Genomic DNA, 23,190 nt, shown 5'->3' on the forward strand with positions numbered 1-23,190 from the left:
TTACAGTGTCTGCAGAAGTGATGTGAGTATTTGGGTTACATTGCCAGTGGACAGTGATGTGAGTATTTGGGTTACATTGCCAGTGGACAGTGATGTGAGTATTTGGGTTACAGTGACAGTGGACAGTGATGTGATTATTTGGGTTACAGTGTCCACAGACAGTGATGTGAGCATTTGGGTAATAGTGCCAGTGGACAGTGATGTGAGTATTTGGGTTACAGTGCCAGTGGACAGTGATGTGAGTATTTGGGTTACAGTCCCAGTGGACAGTGATGTGAGTATTTGGGTCACAGTGCCAGTGGACAGTGATGTGAGTATTTGGGTTACAGTGTCCGCAGACAGTGATGTGAGCATTTGGTCAATAGTGCCGGTGGACAGTGATTTGAGTATTTGGGTTACAATGTGTATGGACAGTGTTTAGAGAATTTGTGTTACAGTGTCTATGGAAAGTGTTTTGAATATTTGGGTTACAGTGTCCATGGACAGTGATGTGATTATTTTGGGTTACAGTGCCAGCGGACAGTGATGTGAGTATGTGGGTTACAGTGCCAGCGGACAGTGATGTGAGTATTTGGGTTATAGTGACAGAGGACAGTGATGTGAGTATTTGGGTTACAGTGTCCGCAGACAGTGATGTGAGTATTTGTGTAATAGTGCCAGCAGACAGTGATGTGAGTATTTGAGTTACAGTGTCCATGCACAGTGTTTTGAGTATTTGGGTTACAGTGTTCTTGGGCATTGTTTTGAGTATTTGGGTTACAGTGTCCATGGACAGTGATGTGAGTATTTGGGTTACAGTGTCCGCAGACAGTGATGTGAGTATTTGTGTAATAGTGCCAGCAGACAGTGATGTGAGTATTTGGGTTACAGTGTCCATGCACAGTGTTTTGAGTATTTGGGTTACAGTGTTCTTGGGCATTGTTTTGAGTATTTGGGTTACAGTGTCCATGAACAGTGATGTGAGTATTTGGGTTACAGTGCCAGTGGACAGTGATGTGAGTATTTCATTACAGTGTCTGCAGACAGTGAAGTGAGCATTTGGGTAATAGTGCCGGTGGACAGTGATGTGAGTATTTGGTTGACAGTGTCTGCGCACAGTGATGTGAGTATTTGGGTTACAGTGTCCACGGAAAGTGATGTGATTCTTTGGGTTACAGTGCCATTGGACAGTGATGTGAGTGTTTGGGTTACAGTGCCAGTGGACAGTGATGTGAGTATTTGGGTTACAGTGCCAGTGGACAGTGATGTGACCATTTGGGTTACAGTGTCCATGGACAGAGATGTGAGTATTTGGGTTACAGTGTTCACGGACAGTGATTTGAGTATTTGGGTTACAGTGCCAGTGGACAGTGATGTGAGTATTTGGGTTTCAGTGCCAGTGGACAGTGATGTGAGTATTTTGATTACAGTGCCAGTGGACAGTGATGTGAGTATTTGGGTTACAGTCCCAGTGGACAGTGATGTGACTATTTGGGTTACAGTGTCCATGGACCTAAATGTGAGTATTTGGGTTACAGTGTTCATGGACAGTGATGTGATTATTTGGGTTTCAGTGCCAGTGGACAGTGATGTGAGTATTTGGATTACAGTGCCAGAGGACAGTGATGTGAGTATTTGGGTTACAGTGACAGTGGACAGTGATGTGAGTATTTGAGTTACAATGTCCGCAGACAGTTATGTGAGCATTTGGGTAATGGTGCCAGTGGACAGTGAAGTGCATATTTGGGTTACAATGTCCATGGACTGTGATGTGAGTATTTGAGTTACAGTGTTCTCAGACAGTGATGTGAGCATTTGGGTACTAGTGCCGGTGGACAGTGATGTGCGTATTTGGGTTAAAATGTCCATGGACAGTGATGTGAGTATTTGAGTTACAGTGTCCATGGGCTGTGAGGTGAGTACTTGGGTTACAGTGTCTGCGGACAGTGATGTGAGTATTTGGGTAATAGTGCCAATGGACAGTGATGTGAGTATTTGGGTTACAGTGTCCGCAGACAGTGCTGTGAGTATTTGGGTAATAGTGCCAGCGGACAGTGATGTGAGTATTTGGTTGACAGTGTCCGCGGACAGTAATGTGAGTATTTGGGTGATAGTGCCTGTAGACAGTGATGTAAGTATTTGGGTTACAATGTCTGCAGAAGTGATGTGAGTATTTGGGTTACATTGCCAGTGGACAGTGATGTGAGTTTTTGAGTTACAGTGTCCATGGGCTGTGAGGTGAGTATTTGGGTTACAGTGTTCATGGACAGTGATGTGAGTATTTGGGTTACATTGCCAGTGGACAGTGATGTGAGTATTTGGGTTACAATGCCAGTGGACAGTCATGTGAGTATTTGGGTTACAGTGCCAGTGGACAGTGATGTGAGTGTTTGGGTGATAGTGCCTGTAGACAGTGATGTAAGTATTTGGGTTACAGTGTCTGTAGAAGTGATGTGAGTATTTGGGTTACATTGCCAGTGGACAGTGATGTGAGTATTTGGGTTACAATGCCAGTGGACAGTCATGTGAGTATTTGGGTCACAGTGCCAGCGGACAGTGATGTGAGTATTTGGGTAATAGTGCCAGTGGACAGTGAAGTGAGTATTTGGGTTAGGGTGCCAGCGGACAGTGATGTGAGTATTTGGGTTACAGTGTCCGCAGACAGTAATGTGAGTATTTGGGAAATAGTGCCAGTCGACAGTGTTGTGAGTATTTGGGTTACAATGTCCATGTTCAGTGTTTTGAGTATTTGGGTTACAGTGTCCATGGACAGTGTTTTGAATATTTGGGTTACAGAGTCCATGGACAGTGATGTGAGTATTTGGGTTACAGTGCCTGTGGACAGTGATGTTAGTATTAGGGTGACAGTGCCTGTGGACAGTGATGTGAGTATTTGGGTAATAGTGCCAGTGGACAGTGATGTGAGTACTTGGGTTACAGTGTCTGCGGACAGTGATGTGAGTATTTGGGTTACAGTGCCAGTGGACAGTGATGTGAGTATTTGGGTTACAGTGCCAGTGGACAATCATGTGAGAATTTGGTTGACAGTGTCTGCGCACAGTGATGTGAGTATTTGAGTTACAGTGTCCGCAGACAGTGATGTGAGCATTTGGGTAATAGTGCCGGTGGACAGTGATGTGCGTATTTTGGTTACAGTGTTCATGGGCAGTGATGTGAGTATTTGGGTTACATTGCCAGTGGACAGTGATGTGAGTATTTGGGTTACAATGCCAGTGGACAGTCATGTGAGTATTTGGGTTACAGTGCCAGTGGACAGTCATGTGAGTATTTGGGTTACAATGCCAGTGGACAGTCATGTGAGTATTTGGGTTACAGTGCCAGTGGACAGTCATTTGAGTATTTGGGTTACAGTGCCAGCGGACAGTGATGTGAGTATTTGGGTTACAGTGTCCGCAGACAGTGCTGTGAGTATTTGGGTAATAGTGCCAGTGGACAGTGAAGTGAATATTTGGGTTACAGTGCCAGTGGACAGTGATGTGAGTATTTGGGTTACAGTGCCAGTGGACAATCATATGAGAATTTGGTTGACAGTGTCTGCGCACAGTGATGTGAGTATTTGAGTTACAGTGTTCTCAGACAGTGATGTGAGCATTTGGGTAATAGTGCCGGTGGACAGTGATGTGCGTATTTGGGTTATAATGTCCATGGGCAGTGATGTGAGTATTTGAGTTACAATGTCCGCAGACAGTAGTGTGAGCATTTGGGTAATAGTGCCGGTGGACAGTGATGTGCGTATTTTGGTTACAGTGTCCATGGGCAGTGATGTGAGTATTTGGGTTACATTGCCAGTGGACAGTGCTGTGAGTATTTGGGTTACAATGCCAGTGGACAGTCATGTGAGTATTTGGGTTACAGTGCCAGCGGACAGTGATGTGAGTGTTTGGGTGATAGTGCCTGTAGACAGTGATGTAAGTATTTGGGTTACATTGCCAGTGGACAGTGAAGTGAATATTTGGGTTACAGTGCCAGTGGACAGTGCTGTGAGTATTTGGGTTACAGTGTCCGCAGACAGTAATGTGAGTATTTGGTTAATAGTGTCGGTGGACAGTGATTTGAGTATTTGGGTTACAGTGTCCATGGACAGTGTTTTGAGTATTTGGGTTACAGTGTCCATTGACAGTGATGTGAGTATTTGGGTTACAGTGACAGTGGACAGTGATGTGAATGTTTCATTACAGTGTCTGCAGACAGTGATGTGAGTATTTGGGTTACAATGCCAGTGGACAGTCATGTGAGTATTTGGGTTACAGTGCCTGCGGACAGTGATGTGAGTGTTTGGGTAATAGTGCCAGTGGACAGTGATGTGAGTATTTGGGTTACAGTTTCTGCAGACAGTGCTGTCAGTATTTAGGTAATAGTGCCAGTGGACAGTGAATTGAGTATTTGGGTTATAGTGTCCGCAAACAGTAATGTGAGTATTTGGGTAATAGTGACAGAGGACAGTGATGTGAGTATTTGGGTTACAGTGTCCACAGACAGTGATGTGAGTATTTGTGTAATAGTGCCAGCAGACAGTGATGTGAGTATTTGGGTTACAGTGTCCATGGACAGTGTTTTGAGTATTTGGGTTACAGTGTTCTTGGACAGTGTTTTGAGTATTTGGGTTACAGTGTCCATGGACTTTGATGTGAGTATTTGGGTTACAGTGCCAGTGGCAGTGATGTGAGTATTTCATTACAGTCTCTGCAGACAGTGAAGTGAGCATTTGGGTAATAGTGCCGGTGGACAGTGATGTGAGTATTTGGATGACAGAGTCCGCAGACAGTGAAGTGAGTATTTGGGTTACAGTGTCCACGGACAGTGATGTGATTATTTGGGTTACAGTGCCATTGGACAGTGATGTGAGTATTTGGGTTACAGTGCCAGTGGACAGTGATGTGAGTATTTGGGTTACTGTGCCAGTGGACAGTGATGTGAGTATTTTGGTTACAGTGTCCATGGACAGAGATGTGAATATTTGAGTTACAGTGTTCACGGACAGTGATGTGAGTATTTGGGTTACAGTGCCAGTGGACAGTGATGTGAGTATTTGGGTTTCAGTGCCAGTGGACAGTGATGTGAGTATTTGGATTACAGTGCTAGGGGACAGTGATGTGAGTATTTGGGTTACAGTGCCAGTGGACAGTGATGTGACTATTTGGGTTACAGTGTCCATGGACAGAGATGTGATTATTTGGGTTACAGTGTTCATGGACAGTGATGTGAGTATTTGTGTTACAGTGCCAGTGGACAGTGATGTGAGTATTTGGGTTACAGTGCCAGGGGACAGTGATGTGAGTATTTGGGTTACAGTGCCAGTGGACAGTGATGTGAGTGTTTACGTTTACAGTTTCCACGGACAGTGATGTGAGTGTTTACAGTTACAGTTTGCATGGACAGTGATGAGTGTTTACGGTTACAGTTTCCACAGACAGTGATGTGAGTGTTTACGGTTACATTTTCCACGGACAGTGATGAGTGTTTACAGTTACAGTTTCCACAGACAGTGATGTGAGTGTTTACGGTTACAGTTTCCACAGACACTGATGTGAGTGTTGATGGTTACAGTTTCAATGCACAGTGATGTGAGTGTTTATTGTTACAGTTTCCACAGACAGTGATGTGAATGTTGATGGTTACAGTTTCCACAGACAGTGATGTGAGTGTTTACGGTTACAGTTTCCACAGACAGTGATGTGAGTGTTGATGGTTATAGTTTCCATGGACAGTGATGTGAGTGTTTACGGTTACAGTTTCCATGGACAGTGATGTGTGTGTTTTTCGTTTCAGTTTCCATGGACAGTGATGTGAGTGTTTACGTTTACAGTTTCCACGGACAGTGATGTGAGTGTTTATGGTTACAGTTTCCATGAACAGTGATGTGAGTGTTTACGGTTACAGTTTCCACGGACACTGATGTGAGTGTTTACAGTTACAGTTTGCATGGACAGTGATGTGAGTGTTTACGGTTACAGTTTCCACAGACAGTGATGTGAGTGTTTACGGTTACATTTTCCACGGACAGTGATGTGAGTGTTTACAGTTACAGTTTCAATGTACAGTGATGTGAGTGTTTATTGTTACAGTTTCCACAGACTGTGATGTGAGTGTTGATGGTTACAGTTTCCACAGACAGTGATGTGAGTGTTGATGGTTATAGTTTCCATGGACAGTGATGTGAGTGTTTACGGTTCCAGTTTCTACGGACAGTGATGTGAGTGTTTACGGTTACAGTTTCCATGGACAGTGATGTGAGTGTTTACGGTTACAGTTTCCATGGACAGTGATGTGAGTGTTTACGGTTACAGTTTCCATGGACAATGATGTGAGTGTTTATGGTTACCGTTTCCACAGACAGTGGTGTGAGTGTTTGTTGTTACAGTTTCCACAGACAGTGATGTGAGTGTTTACGGTTACATTTTCCACGGACAGTGATGTGAGTGTTTACAGTTACAGTTTCCACAGACAGTGATGTGAGTGTTGATGGTTATAGTTTCCATGGACAGTAATGTGAGTGTTTACGGTTACAATTTCCATGGGCAGTGATGTGTGTGTTTATGGTTACAGTTTCCATGGACAGTGATGTGAGTGTTTATGGTTACAGTTTCGATGGACAGTGATGTGAGTGTTTACAGTTACAGTTTCTACGGACTGTGATGTGAGTGTTTACGGTTACAGTTTCCATGGACAGTGATGTGAGTGTTTACGGTTACAGTTTCCATGGACAGTGATGTGAGTGTTTACGGTTACAGTTTCCATGGACAATGATGTGAGTGTTTATGGTTACCGTTTCCACAGACATTGGTGTGAGTGTTTGTTGTTACAGTTTCCACGGACAGTGATGTGAGTGTTTACGGTTACAGTTTCCACGGACAGTGACGTGAGTGTTTACGGTTACAGTTTCCATGGACAGTGATGTGAATGTTCATGGTTAGTTTCCATGAACAATGTTGTGAGTGTTTATGGTTACCGTTTCAATGCACAGTGATGTGAGTGTTTATGGTAAGTTTCCACAGACAGTGATGTGTGTGTTTATTTTTACAGTTTCCACGGACAGTGATGTGAGTGTTTACAGTTACAGTTTCAATGCACAGTGATGTGAGTGTGTACGGGTACAGTTTCCATGGACAGTGATGTGAGCATTACGGTTACAGTTTCCACGGACAGTGATGTGAGTGGTCACGGTTACAGTTTCCACAGACAGTGATGTGAATGTTTTTGGTTAGTTTCCACAGACAGTGATGTGAGTGTTTATTGTTACAGTTTCCATGGACAGTGATGTGAGTGTTTACGGTTACAGTTTCCATGGACAGTGATGTGAGCGTTACGGTTACAGTTTCCACGGACAGTGATGGGAGTGTTTACGGTTACAGTTTCCACAGACAGTGATGTGAGTGTTTACAGTTACAGTTTCCATGGACAGTGATGTGAATGCTCATGGTTACAGTTTCCATGGACAGTGATGTGAGCGTTTACGTTTACAGTTTCCACGGACAGTGATGTGAGTGTTTACAGTTACAGTTTCAATGCACAGTGATGTGAGTGTTTACGGTTACAGTTTCCATGGACAGTGATGTGAGCATTACGGTTACAGTTTCCACGGACAGTGATGTGAGTGGTCACGGTTACAGTTTCCACAGTCTGTGATGTGAGTGTTTACGGTTACAGTTTTCATGGACAGTGATGTGAATGTTTATGGTTAGTTTCCATGGACAATGATGTGAGTGTTTACGGTTACAGTTTCCATGGACAGTGATGTGAGTGTTTACGGTTACAGTTTCCACAGACAGTAATGTGAGTGTTTACGGTTAGTTTCCACAGACAGTGATGTGAGTGTTTACGGTTACAGTTTCCACGGACAGTGATGTGAGTGTTTACAGTTACAGTTTGCATGGACAGTGATGTGAGTGTTTACGGTTACAGTTTCCACAGACAGTGATGTGAGTGTTTACGGTTACATTTTCCACGGACAGTGATGTGAGTGTTTACAGTTACAGTTTCAATGCACAGTGATGTGAGTGTTTACAGTTACAGTTTGCATGGACAGTGATGTGAGTGTTTACAGTTACAGTTTCCACAGACAGTGATGTGAGTGTTTACGGTTACATTTTCCACGGACAGTGATGTGAGTGTTTATTGTTACAGTTTCCACAGACAGTGATGTGAGTGTTGATGGTTACAGTTTCCATGGACAGTGATGTGAGTGTTTACAGTTACAGTTTCCACAGACAGTGATGTGAGTGTTTACGGTTACAGTTTCCATGGACAGTGATGTGAGTGTTTACGGTTACAGTTTCCACAGACAGTGATGTGAGTGTTGATGGTTATAGTTTCCATGGACAGTGATGTGAGTGTTTACGGTTACAGTTTCCATGGACAGTGATGTGTGTGTTTTTGGTTACAGTTTCCATGGACAGTGATGTGAGTGTTTACGTTTACAGTTTCCATGGACAGTGATGTGAGTGTTTACGGTTACAGTTTCCACGGACAGTGATGTGAGTGTTTACAGTTACAGTTTCAATGCACAGTGATGTGAGTGTTTATTGTTACAGTTTCCACGGACAGTGATGTGAGTGTTGATGGTTACAGTTTCCATGGACAGTGATGTGAGTGTTTATTGTTACAGTTTCCACGGACAGTGATGTGAGTGTTGATGGTTACAGTTTCCATGGACAGTGATGTGAGTGTTTACGGTTACAGTTTCCACAGTGATGTGAGTGTTGATGGTTACAGTTTCCATGGACAGTGATGTGAGTGTTTATTGTTACAGTTTCCACGGACAGTGATGTGAGTGTTGATGGTTACAGTTTCCATGGACAGTGATGTGAGTGTTTACGGTTACAGTTTCCACAGACAGTGATGTGAGTGTTGATGGTTCTAGTTTCCATGGACAGTGATGTGAGTGTTTACGGTTACAGTTTCCATGGGCAGTGATGCGTGTGTTTATGGTTACAGTTTCCATGGACAGTGATGTGAGTGTTTACGGTTACAGTTTCTACGGACAGTGATGTGAGTGTTTACGGTTACAGTTTCCATGGACAGTGATGTGAGTGTTTATGGTTACAGTTTCCATGGACAGTGATGGGAGTGTTTATGGTTAGTTTCCACAGACAGTGAATTGAGTGTTTACGGTTACAGTTTCCATGGACAATGATGTGAGTGTTTATGGTTACCGTTTCCACAGACAGTGGTGTGAGTGTTTGTTGTTACAGTTTCCACGGACAGTGATGTGAGTGTTTACGGTTACAGTTTCCATGGACAGTGATGTGAGTGTTTACGGTTACAGTTTCCACAGACAGTGATGTGAGTGTTTATGGTTATAGTTTCCATGGACAGTGATGTGAGTGTTTATGGTTACAGTTTCCATGGACAGTGATGTGAGTGTTTACGGTTACAGTTTCCACAGACAGTGATGTGAGTGTTTATGGTTATAGTTTCCATGGACAGTGATGTGAGTGTTTATGGTTATAGTTTCCACGGACAGTGATGTGAGCGTTTACGGTTACAGTTTCCACAGACAGTGATGTGAGTGTTGATGGTTACAGTTTCTACGGACAGTGATGTGAGTGTTTACAGTTACAGTTTCCACAGACAGTGATGTGAGTGTTTATGCTTACAGTTTCCACGGACAGTGATGTGAGTGTTTACGGTTACAGTTTCCACAGACAGTGATGTGAGTGTTTACGGTTACAGTTTCCACAGACAGTGATGTGAGTGTTTACTGTTACAGTTTCCACGGACAGTGATCTGTTTACGGTTACAGTTTCAATGGACAGTGATGTGAGTGTTTATGGTTACAGTTTCCATGGACAGTGATGTGAGTGTTTATGGTTACAGTTTCCATGGACAGTGATGTGTGTGTTTTTGGTTACAGTTTCCATGGACAGTGATGTGAGTGTTTGTTGTTACAGTTTCCACGGACAATGATGTGAGTGTTTACGGTTACAGTTTCCACCGACAGTGATGTGAGTGTTTACGGTTACAGTTTCCACGGACAGTGATGTGTTTACGGTTACCGTCTCCATGGATAGTGATGTGAGTGTTTACGGTTACAGTTTCCACGGACAGTGATGTGTGTTTATTGTTACAGTTTCCATGGACAGTGATGTGAGTGTTTACGGTTACAGATTCCACAGACAGTGATGTGTGTTTATTGTTACAGTTTCCATGTACAGTGATGTGAGTGTTTATTGTTACAGTTTCCACGGACAGTGATGTGAGTGTTTATTGTTACAGTTTCCACGGACAGTGATGTGAGTGTTTATTGTTACAGTTTCCATGGACAGTGGTGTGTTTACGGTTACAGTTTCCATGGACAGTGATGTGAGTTTTTATGGTTACAGTTTCCATGGACAGTGATGTGTTTACGGTTACAGTTTCCACAGACAGTGATGTGAGTGTTTATTGTTACAGTTTCCTCGGACAGTAATGTGATTGTTTATTGTTACAGTTTCCTCGGACAGTGATGTGAGTGTTTACGGTTACAGTTTCCACAGACAGTGATGTGAGTGTTTATTGTTACAGTTTTCACAGACAGTGGTGTGAGTGTTTACGGTTACAGTTTCCACAGACAGTGATGTGAGTGTTTATTGTTACAGTTTCCATGGACAGTGATGTGAGTGTTTACGGTTACAGTTTCCACAGACAGTGATGTGAGTGTTTACGGTTACAGTTTCCACAGACAGTGATGTGAGTGTTTATTGTTACAGTTTCCATGGACAGTGATGTGAGTGTTTACGGTTACAGTTTCCACAGACAGTGATGTGAGTGTTTATTGTTACCGTTTCCATGGACAGTGATGTGAGTGTTTACGGTTACCGTTTCCACAGACAGTGATGTGAATGTTTATTGTTACAGTTTCCATGGACAGTGATGTGAGTGTTTATTGTTACAGTTTCCACAGACAGTGATGTGAGTGTTTATTGTTACAGTTTCCATGGACAGTGATGTGAGTGTTTACGGTTACAGTTTCCATGGACAGTGATGTGAGTGTTTACGGTTACAGATTCCACAGACAGTGATGTGAGTGTTTATTGTTACAGTTTCCACAGACAGTGATGTGAGTGTTTACAGTTACAGTTTCCACAGACAGTGATGTGAGTGTTTACAGTTACAGTTTCCACAGACAGTGATGTGAGTGTTTATTGTTACAGTTTCCATGGACAGTGATGTGAGTGTTTACGGTTACAGTTTCCACGGACAGTGATGTGAGTGTTTATTGTTACAGTTTCCACGGACAGTGATGTGAGTGTTGATGGTTACAGTTTCCATGGACAGTGATGTGAGTGTTGATGCTTACAGTTTCCATGGACAGTGATGTGAGTGTTTACGGTTACAGTTTCCACGGACAGTGATGTGAGTGTTTATTGTTACAGTTTCCACGGACAGTGATGTGAGTGTTGATGGTTACAGTTTCCATGGACAGTGATGTGAGTGTTTACGGTTACAGTTTCCACAGACAGTGATGTGAGTGTTGATGGTTCTAGTTTCCATGGACAGTGATGTGAGTGTTTACGGTTACAGTTTCCATGGATAGTGATGCGTGTGTTTATGGTTACAGTTTCCATGGACAGTGATGTGAGTGTTTACGGTTACAGTTTCCATGGACAGTGATGTGAGTGTTTATGGTTACAGTTTCCATGGACAGTGATGGGAGTGTTTATGGTTAGTTTCCACAGACAGTGAATTGAGTGTTTACGGTTACAGTTTCCATGGACAATGATGTGAGTGTTTATGGTTACCGTTTCCACAGACAGTGGTGTGAGTGTTTGTTGTTACAGTTTCCACGGACAGTGATGTGAGTGTTTACGGTTACAGTTTCCACAGACAGTGATGTGAGTGTTTATGGTTATAGTTTCCATGGACAGTGATGTGAGTGTTTATGGTTATAGTTTCCATGGACAGTGATGTGAGTGTTTATGGTTATAGTTTCCACGGACAGTGATGTGAGCGTTTACGGTTACAGTTTCCACAGACAGTGATGTGAGTGTTGATGGTTACAGTTTCTACGGACAGTGATGTGAGTGTTTACAGTTACAGTTTCCACAGACAGTGATGTGAGTGTTTATGCTTACAGTTTCCACGGACAGTGATGTGAGTGTTTACGGTTACAGTTTCCACAGACAGTGATGTGAGTGTTTACGGTTACAGTTTCCACGGACAGTGATCTGTTTACGGTTACAGTTTCAATGGACAGTGATGTGAGAGTTTATGGTTACAGTTTCCACAGACAGTAATGTGAGTGTTTATTGTTACAGTTTCCATGGACAGTGATGTGAGTGTTTACGGTTACAGTTTCCACAGACAGTGATGTGAGTGTTTATGGTTACCGTTTCCACAGACAGTGGTGTGAGTGTTTGTTGTTACAGTTTCCACGGACAATGATGTGAGTGTTTACGGTTACAGTTTCCATCGACAGTGATGTGAGTTTTTACGGTTACAGTTTCCACGGACAGTGATGTGTTTACGGTTACCGTTTCCATGGACAGTGATGTGAGTGTTTACGGTTACAGATTCCACAGACAGTGATGTGTGTTTATTGTTACAGTTTCCATGGACAGTGATGTGAGTGTTTATTGTTACAGTTTCCACAGACAGTGATGTGTTTACGGTTACAGTTTCCACGGACAGTGATGTGAGTGTTTATTGTTACAGTTTCCACAGACAGTGATGTGAGTGTTTATGGTTACAGTTTCCACGGACAGTGATGTGAGTGTTTATTGTTACAGTTTCCACGGACAGTGATGTGAGTGTTTATTGTTACAGTTTCCATGGACAGTGGTGTGTTTACGGTTACAGTTTCCATGGACAGTGATGTGTTTACGGTTACAGTTTCCATGGACAGTGATGTGTTTACGGTTACAGTTTCCATGGACAGTGATGTGAGTTTTTATGGTTACAGTTTCCATGGACAGTGATGTGTTTACGGTTACAGTTTCCACAGACAGTGATGTGAGTGTTTATTGTTACAGTTTCCTCGGACAGTGATGTGAGTGTTTATTGTTACAGTTTCCTCGGACAGTGATGTGAGTGTTTACGGTTACAGTTTCCATGGACAGTGATGTGAGTGTTTACGGTTACAGTTTCCACGGACAGTGATCTGTTTACGGTTACAGTTTCAATGGACAGTGATGTGAGAGTTTATGGTTACAGTTTCCACAGACAGTAATGTGAGTGTTTATTGTTACAGTTTCCATGGACAGTGATGTGAGTGTTTACGGTTACAGTTTCCACAGACAGTGATGTGAGTGTTTATGGTTACCGTTTCCACAGACAGTGGTGTGAGTGTTTGTTGTTACAGTTTCCACGGACAATGATGTGAGTGTTTACGGTTACAGTTTCCACCGACAGTGATGTGAGTGTTTACGGTTACAGTTTCCACGGACAGTGATGTGTTTACGGTTACCGTTTCCATGGACAGTGATGTGAGTGTTTACGGTTACAGATTCCACAGACAGTGATGTGTGTTTTTTGTTACAGTTTCCATGGACAGTGATGTGAGTGTTTATTGTTACAGTTTCCACAGACAGTGATGTGTTTACGGTTACAGTTTCCACGGACAGTGATGTGAGTGTTTATTGTTACAGTTTCCACAGACAGTGATGTGAGTGTTTATGGTTACAGTTTCCACGGACAGTGATGTGAGTGTTTATTGTTACAGTTTCCATGGACAGTGGTGTGTTTACGGTTACAGTTTCCATGGACAGTGATGTGTTTACGGTTACAGTTTCCATGGACAGTGATGTGAGTTTTTATGGTTACAGTTTCCATGGACAGTGATGTGTTTACGGTTACAGTTTCCACAGACAGTGATGTGAGTGTTTATTGTTACAGTTTCCTCAGACAGTGATGTGAGTGTTTACGGTTACAGTTTCCATGGACAGTGGTGTGTTTACGGTTACAGTTTCCATGGACAGTGATGTGTTTACGGTTACAGTTTCCATGGACAGTGATGTGAGTTTTTATGGTTACAGTTTCCATGGACAGTGATGTGTTTACGGTTACAGTTTCCACAGACAGTGATGTGAGTGTTTATTGTTACAGTTTCCTCAGACAGTGATGTGAGTGTTTACGGTTACAGTTTCCACAGACAGTGATGTGAGTGTTTATTGTTACAGTTTCCATGGACAGTGATGTGAGCGTTACGGTTACAGTTTCCACAGACAGTGATGTGAGTGTTTATTGTTACAGTTTCCTCGGACAGTGATGTGAGTGTTTATTGTTACAGTTTCCTCGGACAGTGATGTGAGTGTTTACGGTTACAGTTTCCACAGACAGTGATGTGAGTGTTTATTGTTACAGTTTCCATGGACAGTGATGTGAGTGTTTATTGTTACAGTTTCCTCGGACAGTGATGTGAGTGTTTATTGTTACAGTTTCCTCGGACAGTGATGTGAGTGTTTACGGTTACAGTTTCCACAGACAGTGATGTGAGTGTTTATTGTTACAGTTTCCATGGACAGTGATGTGAGTGTTTACGGTTACCGTTTCCATGGACAGTGATGTGAGTGTTTACGGTTACCGTTTCCATGGACAGTGATGTGAGTGTTTACGGTTACAGATTCCACAGACAGTGATGTGAGTGTTTATTGTTACAGTTTCCACAGACAGTGATGTGAGTGTTTATTGTTACAGTTTCCATGGACAGTGATGTGAGTGTTTATTGTTACAGTTTCCATGGACAGTGATGTGAGTGTTTACGGTTACAGATTCCACAGACAGTGATGTGAGTGTTTATTGTTACAGTTTCCACAGACAGTGATGTGAGTGTTTACGGTTACCGTTTCCATGGACAGTGATGTGAGTGTTTACGGTTACAGATTCCACAGACAGTGATGTGAGTGTTTATTGTTACAGTTTCCACAGACAGTGATGTGAGTGTTTACAGTTACAGTTTCCACAGACAGTGATGTGAGTGTTTATTGTTACAGTTTCCTCGGACAGTGATGTGAGTGTTTACGGTTACAGTTTCCACAGACAGTGATGTGAGTGTTTACGGTTACAGTTTCCTCGGACAGTGATGTGAGTGTTTACGGTTACAGTTTCCTCGGACAGTGATGTGAGTGTTTACGGTTACAGTTTCCACGGACAGTGATGTGAGTGTTTATTGTTACAGTTTCCACAGACAGTGATGTGAGTGTTTATTGTTACAGTTTCCACAGACAGTGATGTGAGTGTTTATTGTTACAGTTTCCTCGGACAGTGATGTGAGTGTTTACGGTTACAGTTTCCACAGACAGTGATGTGAGTGTTTACGGTTACAGTTTCCACAGACAGTGATGTGAGTGTTTATTGTTACAGTTTCCTCGGACAGTGATGTGAGTGTTTACGGTTACAGTTTCCACAGACAGTGATGTGAGTGTTTATTGTTACAGTTTCCACAGACAGTGATGTGAGTGTTTATTGTTACAGTTTCCTCGGACAGTGATGTGAGTGTTTACGGTTACAGTTTCCACAGACAGTGATGTGAGTGTTTACGGTTACAGTTTCCACAGACAGTGATGTGAGTGTTTATTGTTACAGTTTCCTCGGACAGTGATGTGAGTGTTTACGGTTACAGTTTCCACAGACAGTGATGTGAGTGTTTATTGTTACAGTTTCCTCGGACAGTGATGTGAGTGTTTATGGTTACAGTTTCTACGGACAGTGATGTGAGTGTTTATGGTTACAGTTTCTACGGACAGTGATGTGAGTGTTTATTGTTACAGTTTCCATGGACAGTGATGTGTTTACGGTTACAGTTTCCACAGACAGTGATGTGTGTTTATTGTTGCAGTTTCCTCGGACAGTGATGTGAGTGTTTATTGTTACAGTTTCCTCGGACAGTGATGTGAGTGTTTATGGTTACAGTTTCCTCGGACAGTGATGTGAGTGTTTATGGTTACAGTTTCTACGGACAGTGATGTGAGTGTTTATTGTTACAGTTTCCTCGGACAGTGATGTGAGTGTTTATGGTTACAGTTTCCTCGGACAGTGATGTGAGTGTTTATGGTTACAGTTTCTACGGACAGTGATGTGAGTGTTTATTGTTACAGTTTCCTCGGACAGTGATGTGAGTGTTTATGGTTACAGTTTCTACGGACAGTGATGTGAGTGTTTATTGTTACAGTTTCCATGGACAGTGATGTGTTTACGGTTACAGTTTCCATGGACAGTGATGTGTTTACGGTTACTGTTTCTACGGGCAGTGATGTGAGTGTTTACAGTTGCAGAGCTCAACAATGGTGATGTGAGTGACTACTGATATTGACCTGGCTTCTAAGGTCATGTTGAGGCTGAGTAAGGTTTATTTTGATTTGGTTTCTGGTTCTTTGTGTGAGTTAATTACATGACTACATCCGTGCTGAAATTGTCCTTTCCTGAAATGTCCCTTGCAGTTATCGTTCCTTCATGAAACCTCGATACAAGATTGCCTACAAAATGGTTACGGAAATGGAATGGAGGTGTTGCCATGGTTACTCAGGAGACGACTGTTCAATGGGTCCAGCAGGGCAGACTGAAGTTGTGTCTCCTAGACCACGACAGCCTCATCCATCTGGGACAAGGCAATCGGCAGGTTCTCCAGCTGAAGGTAAGTGAGCATGTTAGTGACCATTTGGGACTGGTCTGCACTGATACTTGGGCTACATCATTCCCATCCACGTCCCCAAACCAAGGACAGCTTGATTCTTATCATTTTGTTTTTCATAATTCCTGATGACTCCCAGTTCACTCAAGTGCTTCTGGTGTCTTTATATTTCATGTTTTTACAGGTGGAAGAGATTCCGATAAATCCCATCAGATGGAAGAGAAGATCCAAAAATTGAGCCAGGAAATTCACAACCTTCAGTCCACCATTAGGGGGATGAATGAGAAATTCCAGGAGGAAATGCGGAAGGCGATTGAGGTGGCAATGAACGGGAGGCAGCCAGCTGATGCAGCATCCCACCCTGACATGAAGGAGACGATCAATGAGATTCAGAGAAAGCTCCATCAGATCGACAACCGAGTAAAGGAGCACGATGATGAGATTGACCTCTTAAACACAGTCAAACCCACTGGAACTGCTGGGGGTCAGTCAGAGACTGGCCAGAAATGGTCAGACTTGAAGGGAGAGCTTGTGAGGGAGGTGGAGCGCCGGGTACAGAACTCATGTTTCTCCTGTCGAGCTGACATTGAACTTCTCCGGCAGCAGCAGAAAGAAGATGCGCAGAGATTGCGAGAACTGGGCAGAATATTCAATGCCACCGAGCAACATAATCGGCATCTAATAGAAAGTATTCATAAGCACATAAGTGGGATGCCTGGATCTGAGGCAAAACCTTGCTGTGGGGAAATAGACAGCACAAAAGCAAAGGTGGAGGATGTGGAGCGGAAGCTTACGTCTCTATCGGATGTGGTGGGGGCTTTGAATCAGAGGTTGGACCAACAGCTTCTTCACTCATCGTCGGGTATCTCTCCGTGGAATGACCAGTTCCATAAACAGCTCCAACATATTGAACAAAGACTGAACTCAACTGAGAAAAATATTGAAAAGCGTCTCATGTCACATCTCAAAAATCTGAGGCATGAATTTGGGGACAAGATCAATGGAAATGAGGAGAGAGTTAACACAGTAGTGTCTATACTGGGCAATGGTACAGCCTTTAATGATTGGGTCCGAGACACAGTCACTGGTTTAGGTGAAGACATTGCAAAGTTGAAGAATACTGTGGGACAGGATGGAGAAAATCTGTTGTCGGTGGTCTCCAGTGTGCATGAGCTGGAATCCAAGGTGCATGTAGCTGTCAATGGCTGTGCTGAAATCTGTAGCTCTCCCCATGTCACTGTGACCGATGCTGACCAAAATACCTCTGACATCTTGGACGTTTTAACAAAGCTTCAGAGGAAGATTTTGAAGGATGAAGTTCATATTCAAAACTTTGGGCCAAGTATACATAACCTCACTATGGAAGGCAATTCATTCAAGAATATGCTGCAACAGTTTAGGCAGGAAGTCAAACAGCTAAGGTCAATGATGCATTCTAATGAGGAACAAGTGAACCAAATTAGCTCCAACCTCAGGGATTTGGAGAGCAAAGTACAAAGTTCCATTGAAAGCAGTTTGACAGTATGCAACACCATTAAAGGTGAAGTCCTTCTGGGTAGGAATGAAACTGACAGACGAGTTAGCAAACTGACCGAGGAGTTGGACAAATTGAAGGAAAGAGTTGGTCATTCTGAGAATAATTGCAGTTTCATTTGCTCAACAATTCAGAAAGAATTAACCAGGTTAAATGAGGAGCTTATGGACCCTGCCAAATATTATAAGGACCTGTTATTTAAAATAGAAACCTTCAATAAGACCCTCAATGGACTTGGAATATTTGGTGGCAATTTGGGTGTTGAACTTGGCTCGATGCAGGGAGAGCTGAGAGATGTCATACTGACCTTCAATTCAATCAATAGCACCTTGCAGGTCCTTCAAGACTCTATTGATCAGCAGAGCCACAATACTGATATGCTGAACACAACTTTCTCTGAAAGCACTAACAGATTGATTACAGATATCAGCAAGATCCAGGAAGAGATCACTGATCACATTGAAGGCACTAACAATAAGTTCATCAATTTCCAGAATGAGTTAGGAAAGTTCAGCAGCCACATGGTGGTGGAAATTGATGAATGCAGGGACTCCAATGAAGGACTTAGACAACGAGTGTCCAAACTGGAGAATATCTGCTTCAAGTTGGATTCAGTTTCGCAGAGTCTGGAGAAAATCAAGGAGGGTTTAAATAGACATGTTTCCAGCCTGTGGAACTGCCAGCGGGAATTAAATACCACGTTGCAGATGCACTCTGGGATGTTGCAAAATATCCAGGACAATCACCTGGGACTCCTGAAGCAGAAAATCACAACCCTGAATCAGTCTGTGGCTGACATATACACTGAAATTCACGATTTCACCAGTCAGGACTTCATTGGTGAGTAATACTGAATAATTGGAGAAAAACCTACTCACCTCCCTCTACACTGTCCCCATCAAACACTCCCAGGACAGGTACAGCACGGGGTTAGATACAGAGTAAAGCTCCCTCTACACTGTCCCCATCAAACAATCCCAGGACAGGTACAGCACAGGGTTAGATACAGAGTAAACTCCCTCTACACCGTCCCCATCAAACACTCCCAGGACAGGTACAGCACGAGGTTAGATACAGAGTAAAGCTCCCTCTGCACCGTCCCCATCAAACACTCACAGGATAGGTACAGCACGGGGTTAGATACAGAGTAAAGCTCCCTCTACACTGTCCCCATCAAACACTCCCAGGGCAGGTACAGCACGGGGTTAGATACAGAGTAAAGCTCCCTCTACACTGCCCCATCAAACACTCCCAGGACAGGGACAGCATGGGGTTAGATACAGAGTAAAGCTCCCTCTACACTGTCCCCATCAAACACTCCCAGGACAGGTACAGCACGGAGTTAGATACAGAGTAAAGCTCCCTATACACCGTCCCCATTAAAAATGGTTTTGTGGCCTTCATCAGACTTTTAATTCCTGAATTTTATTGAATTTAATTTTCACCATCTGCCTTGGCATTTGACTCCATGTGTAATTAAATCACACATAGACCCAACTATACTCTCCCCCATAAAACTGCTTCGCAATAAACCAGCAAATATCCTGAAAAATTATTATACTTTCATCACACCAGGTTTGTCTTCAAATATGTGGATGTGCCAGAAGAGAGATATGAATAGATTCAATGAACATAGGTTCAGAGCTTTACTAAGCTAGTAAGAGCATTTCATTTATTTTTATTGGATGTGGGCATTGTTTGCTGCCCTTGTTGCTCATCCCTAGTTGCCCTTGAGAAGGTGGTGGTGAGCTGCCTTCTTGAACCGCTGCAGTCCATGTGATGTAGGTACACCCACAGTGCAGTTAGGAAGCGAATTCCAAGATTGTGACCCAGTGACAGTGAAGGAACGGTGATATATTTCCAAGTCAGGATGGTGAGTGACTTGGAGGGGAACTTGCAGCTGCTGGTGTTCCCGTGTGTCTGCTGCCCTTGTCTTTCTAGGTAGTAGAGGTCGTAGGTTTGGACTGTCAAAGGAGCCTTGATGAGTTGCTGCAGTGCATCCTGTGGATGGTATATACTGCTACTACTGAGTGTAAAGTAATTGGCTGGATTGGATGTGTCCTGGTTTTTGTATATAGGACATAACTGGGCAGTTTTCCACATTGCTGGATGTCAGTATTGTAGCTGTATTCGAACAGCTTGACTAGGGGCATGACTAGTTGTGTAGCACAAGTCTTCTGTGCTATTGCTGGGATATTGTCAGGGCCCATTGCCTTTGCAGTATCCAGTGCCTTGGCTGAAGGCTGGCATCTGTGATGCTGGGACCTCCGGAAGAGGCTAAGATGGATCATTCAGTCTGCACTTCTGGCTGTAGGTGGTTACAAAAGCTTCAGCCTTGTCTTTTGTACTGATGTTCTGGTCTCCTCCACATTGACGATGGGGATATTTATGGAGCCTCCTCTTCCTGTTAGTTGCCCATCACCATTCATGACTGGATGGGGCAAGACTGCAGAGCTTTGATCTGATCCATTGGTTGTGGGATGACTTAGCTCTATCATGTGCCCCTTTTGCTGGTTAGCATGCAAGTAGTCCTATGTGTCTTCCCAGGTTGACATCTCATTTTTAGATGTGTCTGGTGCTGCTCCAGACATGCCCTCCTGCTATCTTCACTGAGAGTTTAGTGGTATTGGTAGCTTGAGGGATATGCCAGGCAGTAAGGTTACAGAATCTGGTTGAATACAATTCTGCTGTTGCTGATGGCTCACAGCATCTCATGGACACCCATTTTTAATTTTTTTCAAATTCATTCATGGGATGTGGGCTTCGCTGGCTCAGCCAGCATTTATTGCCCTTCCCTAGTTGCCCTTGAGAAGCTGGTGGTGAACTGCTTTCTTCAACCGCTGCAGTCCATGTGGTGTAGGTACTCCCACAGTGCTGTTAGGAAGGGAGTTCCAGGATTGTGACCCAGCGACAGTGAAGGAACAGCAATATATTTCCAAGTCAGGATGGTGAGTGGCTTGGTGGGGAACTTCCAGGTGGTGGTGTTCCCATCTATCTGCTGCCCTTGTCCTTCTAGATGGTAGTGGTCGTGGGTTTGGAAGGTGCTGTTGAAGGAGCCTTGGTGAATTCCTGCAGTGCATCTTGCAGTTGGTACATACTGCTGCTACTGTGCGTCAGTGGTGGAGGGAGTGAATGTTTGTGGATGTGGTGCCAAGCAAGCGGGGCTGCTTTGTCCTGGATGGTGTCAAGCTTCTTGAGTGTTGTGGGAGCTGCACTCATCCAGGCAAGTGGGGAGTATTCCATCACACTCCTGATTTGTGCCTGTAGCTGGTGAACAGGTTTTGGGAATTCAGGAGGTGAGTTACTCACCGCAGGATTCCTGTCCTCTGATCCGCTCTTGTAGCCACAGTATTTATATGGTTAGTTCAGTTCAGCTTCTGGTTAATGGTAACCCTCAGGATGCTGATAGTGGGGGATTCAGCAATGGTAATGCCATTGAGTGTCACGGGACGATGGTTGGATTCTCTCTTACTGGAGTTGGTCATTGCCTGGCATTTGTGTGGCGTGAATGTTACTTGCCACTTGTCAGCCCAAGCCTGGATATTGTCCACGTATTGCTGCATTTGGACATGGACTGCTTCAGTATCTGAGGAGTTGTGAATGGTGCTGAACATTGTGCAATCATCAGTCAACATCCCCACTTCTGACTTTATGATGGAAGGAAGGTCATTGATGAAGCAGCTGAAGATGGTAGGGCTGAGGACACTACCCTGAGGAACTCCTGCAATGATGTCCTGGAGCTGAGATGACTGACCACTAACAACCACAACCATCTTCCTTTGTGCTAGGGATGACTCCAACCAGTGGAGAGTTTTCCCCCTGATTCTCATTGACTCTAGTTTTGCTCGGGCTCCATGATGCCACACTTGGTCAAATTTCTGTCACTTGATATCATCAGTGACTGTGCTGATCATGTCAATCTAAGACCTTATGTTGGACGGAAGGGCATTGATGAAGGAACTGAAGATGCTTGGGCCTAAGAATATAAAAAATAGGAGGAGGAATAGGCCATTTGGCCCTTCAAGCTGCTCCGCCATTCAATACAATCATGGCTTGTCTAATTGTGGCCTTAAATCTATTTTCCTGCATGTCCCCCACAACCTTTGACTCCCCTGTAGATCAAAAATCTGTCAATATTCATTGATCCAGCCTTCACTGCTCTCTGGGGTAGTGACTTCCAAAAATTAATGCTCCATGAGAGAATAAATTCTTTCTCTCAGTCTTAAATGGGAAACCACTTATTTTTAAAGTTACTCCCCCTAGTTCTGGATTCCCCTATGAGGAGAAACATCCTCTTAGCATCTACTCTATCAAGCCCCCTCAGAAACTTATATGAATCAAGTGTACGCAGTGCTCAGGTTTCACTGATGCCCTGTACAGCTATAGCAAGACTTTAATACTCTTATCTCCTTTGCAGTAAAGGTCAACACTCAATCCGCCTTCCGAATTACTTGGTGAACCTGCCTGCTAACTTTTTGTGATTCAAATGTACCTTCTTTGAACTGCCTCCAAAGCTCTGTCTATCACTTGCTGATTCTATTGTTTAGCATGTATTTAGTCCTGTGTTGTAGCTTCACCAGGTTGACACCTCATTTTTAGATATGCCTGGTACTGCTCCTGGCATGCCCTCCTGTACTCTTCATTGAACCGGGGATGATCCCCTGGTTTGATGGTAATGGTAGAGTGGGGGATATGCCGAGCCACAAGGTTACAGGTTGTGGCTGTGTACAATTCTGCTGCTGCTGATGGCCCACAACACCTCATTGATGCCCAATTTTGAGCTGCTAGGTCTGTTCTGAATTTATCCCATTTAGCACCGTGGTAGTGTTAAAGACACTGTCCACTGTTAAGACAGGACTTTGTCTCCACAAGGACAGTGCAGTGGTCACTCGTGGCAGTACTGACATGGACAGATGAATCTGCGGTAGGTAGATTGATGGAAAAAGGCCAAGTAGATGTTTCCCTCTTGTTGGTTTTCTTACCATCTTCTGCAGTTCCAGTCTAGCAGCTATGTCCTTTAGGACTCAGCCAGCTCAGTCAGTAGTGGTGCTACTGAGCCACTCTTGGTGATGGACACTGAAGTCCCCCACCCAGAGTACATTCTGCACCA

The 23,190-nt window shown here is 43.6% G+C and overlaps 1 protein-coding gene across 1 annotated transcript in view; it reads left to right on the top strand.

Annotated features, from left to right (window-relative positions):
- Nucleotides 1-23,190, top strand: part of LOC121289033 (EMILIN-1-like) — a 137,012-nt gene that overhangs the window by 109,661 nt on the left and 4,161 nt on the right. Inside the window, exons 3-5 of the mRNA XM_041207952.1 lie at nucleotides 15,280-15,296; nucleotides 16,356-16,549; nucleotides 16,731-18,920. Coding sequence (XP_041063886.1) covers nucleotides 15,280-15,296; nucleotides 16,356-16,549; nucleotides 16,731-18,920 — 2,401 coding nt within the window. The remainder of the gene's footprint in view (nucleotides 1-15,279; nucleotides 15,297-16,355; nucleotides 16,550-16,730; nucleotides 18,921-23,190) is intronic.

Source organism: Carcharodon carcharias, chromosome 2, assembly GCF_017639515.1.
Source record: "Carcharodon carcharias isolate sCarCar2 chromosome 2, sCarCar2.pri, whole genome shotgun sequence".
Classification (NCBI taxonomy): domain Eukaryota; kingdom Metazoa; phylum Chordata; class Chondrichthyes; order Lamniformes; family Lamnidae; genus Carcharodon; species Carcharodon carcharias.